The sequence below is a fragment of the Aythya fuligula genome, chromosome 18 (genome assembly GCF_009819795.1).
Source record: "Aythya fuligula isolate bAytFul2 chromosome 18, bAytFul2.pri, whole genome shotgun sequence".
Classification (NCBI taxonomy): Eukaryota; Metazoa; Chordata; class Aves; order Anseriformes; family Anatidae; genus Aythya; species Aythya fuligula.
Window position 1 is genome coordinate 984,850 of NC_045576.1, and position 10,203 is coordinate 995,052.

Consider the following 10,203-nt stretch of genomic DNA (forward strand, 5'->3'; position numbering starts at 1 on the left):
TCCCCAGCTGGGTGCTCCTCAGGCTGCTCTGCCAGCCCAGCAGGAGCTGTCACACCAGAGAACGTGACATCAAAGGCAAGCCTGGGTGCCACATGAGATGCATGACACTTGGCAGGCCCACCAGCTCCTGAGATGATGTGAAATGAAGGAAGACAGCTGTTCCCGAGCAAGGCCAGCAGGAAGAGCTGAGCCCTTACACTGTCTAAAAGTGTGAAGGAAAGGGAAAAGCAGCAAAAGGAGAAGAGCAAAGGGCTGGAGAGATGCCCAGACTGTGGGGGTTCTTCTCACTTTGAGAATTTGCAAACAGCCCTGCATAGAGGGGCTGCAGGGGTGGAGCCATGACCTGGTGGACCACCAAGCTGATGGCCAAGCTGATGAGCCTCCAATACAGGGTCAGCTGCGAGGTGACTGCCCGCAGCCCTGCAGGGCTTAGCACAGTTGGTGTCAGTGTCTGTGTATCTGCTGGTCATGCTCAGAGGTGGCTTTTACCTTTGGGCACCTGGAAATGGCCCTTTCTCTGCTTTTTCTGTGACAAAAAACATGTAGGAAAATGGTTGCAAAAAGTAAGAATTGGAAAGCTATAGAGGAATTGTGGAGGTCTGTGTGCCATCTTTCTTTCCCTTTGGTATCATGTTATCATAAGTATACTTTGATATCTGGGACAGCAGAAAAAAAGTGCTCTCACTGGTGTGACTGAATCTGACCATGGACAGACTCTGGGCCTGATTCTCTGCTGTGTTTTTCCAGTCTGACACCAGTACATTGCCATGATGACATCATTTAGATTATTTATGATTTATAGTGATTGAGAAAAATTGGGTCCTGTACAATAATGCAAACAATCAAAGATGCAAAGCAAAAATAGTGCCTTTGAGCTGCACTTTCACATTGTGTGATATTTTGAACACTTCATGTTGAAAGGCTTAGAGCGCACAAAAGGAATTTTCTTCATTTCATATATTATACTCTTGCCTGAAAGAAATAGCAAACAACTCCTCAGCCTGAGCATGCATTGCCTAGGCTGAATGGCTGAATTGTTTTATTATTATTATTATTATTATTATTATTTATTTTATTTTTCTTTTTTTTTTCTGTCTATCAGCCTTCTTCCAACAGCTCTCCACTTAAACCAACAAGACTAGTTTCTGGACCCATGGCCAAGGAACCACAAATGATGCTTTCAGAGGCCGAGGTGAAATTCTGTTCTCTGTTACATTGATCTGAAGCAATTTTGCTGAAGACAAGATTACCTGAAGCATTCAGTGCTCTTTGAGATTGGAACAAGTCTATCAGTGTGTTTGCAAACAAAATACTCGCCCCACTTCCCCACTGACCAACCTTGCATCACACTTATTCCCCAACAAATTGCATTACTACCATCAGAACACCAGTTTCTTCCTAAGGCCTTGAAATGTTATATTTCATCCCCAAATTATACCAAACACTTGGATTGCAAAGCACATAGCAACTGCCTCAAGTCTGACAAGAGCACTTAAGCCTACACAGAAACATTGAGCTTCCATTAAGTCTTAAAATTTTGCCACCAGAAATACCTTCAAAAATCCCACACATAAGAATAATGATGAGCCACAACCCAGCACATGTAAGAGATGCTAAATCAGCATTTATCCAGTCTGTGCTCACTCACTTTCCCTCTCTTGACACCACTGGGAGAGGTACTCACCGTTCTTCCGCTCTGCAAAGGGTGGTGGCTGGAGCTTGGTGCCATCTCTCACTTCACTGACAGCCTTCTCTTTGCGTGCCTTTTCTTCTTCATTTCCACTTGGTGCACTTTTGTGGTCCAAGCAATCCTGTTTGATCACACCATTCATCACCGTGCCTGCAGGGACTGATCCAGATTCTGGCTGATCCACTTTGGATACTAAAGTAGAGAACCAGACACCAAAGCGACCCCTGAAAGAGAAGAGGAGCAGGTAAGAACGAATTCTCCAATCAGTCCTTGTAACAGTAAACAAATACTGGCATTTGTAAAGCAATCAGACCACAAGCAAGTATTCCATCTGTTGTCATGCATTAGAAACATTTCAGGGGAAGACTTCAGGATTCATTATTGCCTGTATGATCCTGCCCACCTTGTCTGTTGCGTCTGCATCCTTGGCTGCTTGACGGGAGAATTTTCACCCATAAGCACAGAATACCTTCAGAAAGCCAAGGGTGTTATGAAATAACACAGGCACATGGCACCCAAATAAGAGAGCTCCTGAACAGTTAGAAATGCAGAGCAGATCTACAAATGGAGAACAACATTTCTTTATGTAAGGCTCTGGCTAGCTGAGCAATCTAGTTAATGGAAATAATTGCATACAACACAGAATAGGCTGCTAACTGCATGATACACATAGCAAATGATCAATAGCAAGCAGCAGCTACCCTTCGTACCAGAAAGTGTAAAAACCACTTAGTAAACACTTAGTAAAGTGTGCATGCAAAACTATTCTTTGACATCAAAACTGTGATTACCACACACAGTAGAGGTTAAAGCCTTTCTGAAGTTATTTCACCAGATTAGGTAAAAATTTTCTGAGAGTTCTTGAAAGATTAGAATTGATTTGTTTACTACATTGTTCTACTCTGAGTTTTTACATGGAGTTTAGTCAACATACATCAGGAAAACTCTCAGGAAATTCTATAAATTCAGGTTTCACTTCAACAAAACATCTAGGGAAGGAGGTGCTTCCCTTGATGACACGTATATCTCACTGGAGAGTGGAAGTGGAAGGATACAGCTTATGCCAAATGTCTTTGTGGGATGTAGACACACGACCCAAAAGGAGCTGCTAGATACTAAGCACAGCAGCAGAAGGCTGCAAGGACCATTTTCAACAAAGTGTTTTGTCCAAAGAAAAATCTCCAGATGCTAAGTGAAAGTGAATGCCTGTAAAAATCAGCACCAGCTCCTAATGAGTCCCATCAGGAAAGAACTGAGGAGAGCTAAAAAAGGTCATTTGTAGAGAACAAGAATAGAAAAGTGCAAGATTGATTCAGTGATAAAATCTGATTTAATACAAAAAACTTACCAATTTACTGTATATGGAAGTAAGAATAGTGCATTGTATACGATACCATCTCCTCCACGCTACCCATGCCAGGACTTTCTCACACCCCGCTTCCTACCCTGCACCGGCACAGAATTTGCCACCATTCTCATTCCCATCCATCTCACTGCCCACCCCCACCTGCCCTCACCACTGCCCCCTGACCATGTCCCACTGACAGCAGGTCACATATTGTGTCCCTCCGTCCTGCTTTGTGTTGCATTTCTTTGCCAGGAGAGATATCATGTGGGGTACCCATGTAGTGTTTAGGAAGGACATCCCAGGTGTGCCTGTGTCTTTGTATTGCTTTGCAGATGGGTCATAAACTGTCTCCATATGCATTGCCTGGGAGAGGCTGTGTCCTTACATAACCCTGGTGGCTATGCACTGAAATAAAATGCAGAACCATGCTTGATCAAAATTCAGTCTGTGTCTGTGTGTCAGTCTGAGCAAAACCCTCGCAGCAATTCCTCCCTTCTTCTTTTTGCTTCCCTCCACTGTCTTCGCTACTTGCCTTTGCAGCTCTTTCCCATCTTACATGCTCAACATGATGCATATTACTCAGGTCTATGCCATGGAAACAGCCCTGCAGGCACCCAGACCAGCTAGGGCTGTGTTGCACACCAAATCTTTGAACTGACGTTCTCAGATTACATCTCTGCCTGAACATTTTTTAGCTCCCTTGGGCAGCTCATGGTCTCCTTTCTAGTGACACCACTGCATAATCACCACTGTTATGGTCAACAAATCTGCTGTACATTCATTCACCAGTGGCTGTAGGTCTGTAGACCCACTTCTGAACAAGCAGCATTATCTCCAAAACTTTCTATTTAATTCATGGCTAACATGGAACATGCAATAAATGTTTACATTACTATTTTAAAATGTACATTTTTTTAACTTTTAGAAGTTGCTGATATGATGCATCTTTCCAGTGCAATAGTGGGTGATGACAGGGCAATCCAGCAAAATGCATCTGCTTACAAAAATGAAGACTGTGTTCAAATGAACACTAAATCTTTGATAAATGAGTCAGGGCTTTGGTGACGTACATGTTGAACCAATATGACAGTTTTATATGGATTATGATTATTAATGTTTTTGAAAAATAGAGATTGTGAGCCAGACATCCAGTGCTGAAACTGCAAGACCACCAGCAGAGGCGAGAGTCTTTCAGGAAGGCTTCTTACAGGCACTGTGTACAATCTTTTTGCACTCAGAGCATACGCAACATTTTAATTTGCAGTGATTGTACTGGGGTCCTTACTGTCTGAGCCAGGAGGTCACGCTGCGGCCCTGGAGATGCATGCTTTCACAACACTCTCAAGTACCACTGGCTCAATGGTGTTTTTTTCTAAAGTCAGTTTTTGGCCTCAAAACATTCCACATTGTTCACTCACTTTCAGCCTGAACTGATTGTATTTACAAAGTTTAAGCACACTTTTGAGCCTCAAAGCACATCTCCCATCAACCACTGCTGCCAACACATAAATTGCAAGTCTATACACGTACAGGCCGTGTCCCGTCTCTCTCTGGCTATAAATATCAAATTCATAAAGCTAGGCTACAATGGTAGCTGGTGGGTGCTTCCTTGTATGACACTGGAGATTCTCAGGATCAGCGGCTTGGTTCACAAGCCTCCCTGCTTTCTGTGCAGAGAGCAATGTAGTGTGGAGGAAGATCAGCTTTGCTTCCCACTACATGTGCTTGTGCACCCATAAAGGCCCATATGGAGTTTGGTTGCGTCTCTTTTCCAAGGACTTCAGCACTTAAATTCAGGGTCTTCTGAAAGCTACCCTTGTCAATCTTGTCAGGAACTACACAACTACAGCGCCCCTGACCAGATCTTTCCCTGGGGTAGACTGGTGCAGATCCACAATGTCCAGACACTTCGTCTCATGCATGAACATTCAGGAACAGGCACAGATTTCCTGGCAGGAGGTAGTGCCTGAATGTCACTGCCACTTCCCAGTGAAGTTTCACCATCCCCAAGGACTGGAGATGGATGCTGAGCTTAACACTGACAGAGCCCGAGCCTTGTGACCCTCAGGCAACCAACTGCCTCTGGATCAGTGGCTTGCAAGGTTGCTGCGACACCCTGCGGTACAGCCTTCCTCCCACTCTTGCAGGAGGAGGCAATGCAGCAGTACAACCAGCCAGAATGCCCTTCTACAATTCCCCTGCTCCTCCACCTCCCCAGCAGCTGTTGCAATGCCCACAGACACCATGTACTCTTTTGACTCCAAGATCTGCTGTCCTGCTCTCTGGGGACGAACATCGCTGTATGGAAGGGAGAAGGTTCAGAGACCAGAAACCAAAGCAAGTGCAGCACAGGCACATGTGTGTTCATGGAGGCATGGACCTGGGACATGGCTGGCCATGCAGCAGTGTGTCCTGACCTCCCTTTACTGGCCTCTATTTTGGAACAATCTGCAGGTATGCTCACAGCCAGTTGTTCATCTAAAGGGCTAAGCCCAGAGCTGTCACTGCCCTCATCCAATCTGGGTGCCTAGTACTACTCAGGTGTTGCAGAAGTGCCATTGTGAAAACACCCAGCTTTAACTGGAGGAAGAGCTCAAACACACCATCCACCTATGCATGTTGCCTCAAGCTCTGCACGCTGCTTCAAGTTTATCAGAGCTGGAAGAAAGTCATTTTCCCACACCACAAAACTTTTTTGTGATTTTTATAATTCTCCCTTACCCCTAATTGGGATAAGAAGTTGAATTCTCCAGGATACTGCAAAATAAACACGATAAATAAAAATAGGAGAGCAAGTCACTTGTGAATTTTCACAGTATTATTTTAAAATATTTTAATCTTTTAAAACTGTAACCTCTTCTTAGAAAACAAACAAACAAACAAACAAACAAACAAAGCAAACAAAAAGAAAACAACAACTAAAACATCAAGAGTAAAACAGATTTTTTTTTATTATTATTATTTTTTTTTTTTTGGGGGGGGGGGTGAAGGGAAGAGAGAAGAAAAGGAAATGGAGTGTCCCTACAGTAATATCTGTCATATCTGGGACATCTGTATAGGCATGAGAGTCCCATGCTTAGACACCTGGCTCTTACTGGTAGCATGCATAAGTTTAGGTGCAACACCCTGAAACACACTTTGCTTCTTATCTTTGGGAATGGTTTGATGAATCACACTTTCAGAAGGCTGCCCCCCTCCCTTATGTTACGTGATGCAATGTTAATAGCGTTGTTGGTCTGACCAGTTACTCCCTGTTCAAGTTGGACCCATACATCTAATCTTGTTCACTTTATACCTTCTCACCTTTTCCCTTGTGCCACCTCCTGCATGCAAGATGGAAACAAGCATAGATTATACATCCTCAGATACTGAATCCATCTAAATCCTTGCCTGCTTTCCTGTTTGCTCCATCAGATGTTGAAGTGGAAGTAAATACATTTAGCTCTAATTCAAGTGAAGTGCTTCTTAGGCGATCCTGACTCAACATAAATCTTTAAATACCCAAAGAGAAAAAACAGAAGAAAGTTGTTCAGAGATGCAGTTCAACCTTATCAAATTCTTCACATGTTTGTTGTGGTGTGTTTGTATTCCTGGACTTCTGCTTGCAGGAATGTTGCTGATAAAACCATCTCACTAAACATGGACTTTGTGTGTTTTAGCTGATGTTTACAGTGCTGAGACAGTAAGAGTAGCTCTGGATTCCTGTGGGCAGAAGTTTCATGGACATTTGCACTTTTGTATTGCAGATGCTGATCAAACCCTACTACGTACAAGCTTCATCAGGAACCCTGCCTGGTCTTCCTTAGGGCCATGTCAAGTTTGGCAAGGAAGATGACACCCTGAAGAAGAAGCCCCACACCCTGAACAACAAGAGACCTTTGCTCTTCTGAGACCATCCCAGGGCTGCCAGGGAATGTACCATGGCTATTATTTTGCTGTTTTCCTTGCAGATGATGTCCCCTTTGGATGATTCCTCTCAGTGAACTGCCTCATGCCTCCTGAGGATGCAGAAAGCCCTGTGCTCTGATGGAGCTGAGTGCAATGGTACTGTGTGGAGCCTACAGGCTCTTTCCCACAGATCTGCACATTCCTCCCATGCCCTGGAGAAGTGACCTGCTCACCACTTCATCTTCCATGCAAGGAGCTGCTGCTAAGGAGGGCTGCCTGGAAAGGGAGCCAGGAGACTTCCTCAGTGAATGGAAAACAAATCGAAAAAACTTGCCACAAGCCTGGATACTGGATACCCCCCTCCACTGATGGGTTATTTTATGCAGCTTTTTGTGCAATCCCTCCATGGAGCCAGTGCCAAGACTCAGTGAACAAAGCTATGCAAACATGATGCCATAAAATCTTCACTCAAGGCAAATTCTCCTAGTATTTGGTCACATCATGAACCCCTGTGCTCAGCAAAGTTTGCCAACTCTTTGCACTCCAGAGATTTTAGGGTAATATCTCCTTCCCAGCCTCCAAATTCCCAGTGTTGATATCTGCTCCAAGATGCCCAAAGGCTATGTGGCCTGAGACATCAGCAAAGAGTCCTCTGATAGAAAGTGGCAGCTGTCTTCATTCAGGACAGCTCCTGGCCTTTGGCCTGTGGAAGATGATGAGAGATAGGGCCTGTTCTCAGGAGAACATCTCAGCTCTGCCCTCAGCCCCATCCCCTCAAGCTATTTTCAAAAGAAGTGACTTATCCTTCATTTTTCATAGAATGAAGCTTTAAGTGGTGAAAAATAGCAGAGGAAGTGGTGATTAGGAAATGAGTTATTAACCCAGATCCTCCCAGGATCCACATCTCTGTCAGCCATGTAACTTTGCTGAGAATATCTAGGACAAAACCAGATCGACAAAAACTGTATGCTTTTGTAATAATTGAACTTAAAGGTAGTGTGCATCCATAATGAACAGATTCACTGCCATGAACTCCTTGGGAAATAATTCCCTGGTTTGTGCATACATTTCCACAGGACATTTCTGGCACCTAGAAGCCCTTCCTCGGATGAAGATTCCCTGTATAAGGTAATTTATTACATTGTAGTAGCACCTAGAAGCTAATCTATTCTTTTGGAGAAGACATAGTATGTCCAGTATTGCAGGTGCTGTCATAATGTGGTAACAAGGAAAGAGCAGTAGAAAATGTCATAATTGAAAAGAACTTTAAAAACTAGACTGAATGACTATGGTTTGACATGTTAGTGACATGTGGTGACCATTAGAGGATAGCGAGGCTGCCAGGGCTCAGTGATGTAACCAGTGAGACATTTTGGCAGAGGTGTCTCTCCTAGGGTGACCAACTGGTGAGTTCAGGATCTTGTGAGGAGGGCAAAAAGTAGGATTGTGACCCTGGACTTCAGGAGAGCAAACTTTGTCCTCTTCAGGGATCTACTTGAAAGAATCCCATGGGTTAGGGCCCTGGAAGGAAGAGGAGTCCAAGACAGCTGGTCAGTATTCAAGTATCACTTCCTCCAAGTTCAAGATCGGTGCATCCCTATTAGCAATAAGTCAAGCAAAGGGGACAGGAGACCTGCATGGATGAGCAGGGAGCTCCTGGCAAAGCTCAGACAGAAAATAGAAGTTTACAGCATGTGGAACAAGGTACAGACCAGTTGGGAGGAATATACGGACACTCTCAGAGTATGCAGGGATGTGACGTGGAAGGCCAAGGCCCAATTAGAATTAAATCTGGCAAGGGATGTCAAGGTCAACAAGAAGGGCTTCTTAAAATACATCAGTAGAAAAAGGAAGACTGGGAAAATGTTGGCCTGTTGCTGAATGGTGCAGGTGTCCTCATGACAAATGATATGGAGAAGGCAGAGTTGCTGAATGCCTTTTTTGCTTCAGTCTTTACTGCTAAAATCAGCCCTCAGGAGTCTCAGACCCTGGAGACAAGAGAGGAAGTCCAGAGAAAGGAAGACTTTCCCTTGGTTGAAGAGGATCAGGTCAGAGATCATTTAAGCAAACTTGACTTCCACAAATTCCATTCCAAATGGAATGCACCCACAGGTGCTGAGGGAGTTTGCCAATGTTATTGCTAGGCCACTCTCCATTATCTCTGAAAGGTCGTGGAGAACAGGAGAGCTGCCTGAGGACTGGAAGAGAGCCATTATCATGCCAGTCTTTAAAAAGGGCAAGAAGGAGTACACAGGCAAATACAGGCCAGTCAGCCTCACCTCCATGCCTGGAAAGGTGATGGAACAGCTCATCCTGGGGGTCATTTCCAAGCATGTTGAGGATAAGAAGGTGATTGGGAGTAGTCAGCATGGAATCACCAAGGGGAAGTCATGTTTAACCAATATGATATCCTTCTATGATGAGATGACTAGCTGGATGGATGAGGGGAGAGTGGTGGATGTGGTCTATCATGACTTCAGCAAGGCTTTTGACATTGTCTCCCATAACATCCTCATAGAAAAGCTCAGGAAGTGCAGCCTAGATGAGTGGATTGTGAGATGGATTGTCAACTGGCTGGATGGCAGAGCTCAGAGGGTTGTGCTTGGAGGCGCAGAGTCTAGATGGAGGCCTGTGGCTAGCAGTGTCCCTCAGGGGTCAGTATTGGGTTCAGCATTGTTCAACTTATTCTTCAATGACCTGGACAGCGCAACGGAGTGTACCCTCAGCAAGTTTGCTAATGACACAAAGCCCAGAGGAGTACCTGATAGCCCAGAGGGCTGTGCACCATTCAGAGGGACCTCGACAGGCTGGAGAGTTGGGCTGAGAGGAACCTTATGAAGTTCAACAAGGGCAACTGCAGGGTCCTGCACCTAGGAGGAATAACCCAAGCACCACTAAAGGCTGGGAATGACCTGCTGGAGAGCAGCTCTGCAGAAAGGGACCTGGCCATCCTGGTGGACAGCAGGCAGACCAGGAGGGAGGCAGCATGTGCCCTTGTGGCCCAGAAGGCTGAGAGGATGCTGGGCTGCATTCGGAAGTGTGTTGCCAGCAGCTCAAGGGAGGTGATCTTCCCCAGCTGCTCGGCCCTGCTGAGGCCACACGTGGAGCATTGTGCCCAGTTCTGGGCTCCCCAGTATCAGAGGGACATAGAAGTACCAGAACGAGTTCGGAGGAGGGCTCCTAAAATGATGAGAGGACTGGAGTGCCTGTTGCACAAGGACAGGCTGAGAGAACTGGGCCTGTTTAGCCTGGAGAAGAGGAGATCGAGGGGAGATCT

At 45.2% G+C, this 10,203-nt stretch overlaps 1 protein-coding gene across 1 annotated transcript in view; it reads right to left on the minus strand.

The window, feature by feature from the left end:
- The window catches only part of MYOCD (myocardin), a 117,626-nt gene extending 108,487 nt beyond the window's left edge, over positions 1-9,139 (minus strand). Inside the window, 2 exon segments of the mRNA XM_032199904.1 lie at positions 1,685-1,914; positions 8,997-9,139. Coding sequence (XP_032055795.1) covers positions 1,685-1,914; positions 8,997-9,139 — 373 coding nt within the window.
- Between the last annotated feature and the right edge of the window lie 1,064 nt (positions 9,140-10,203).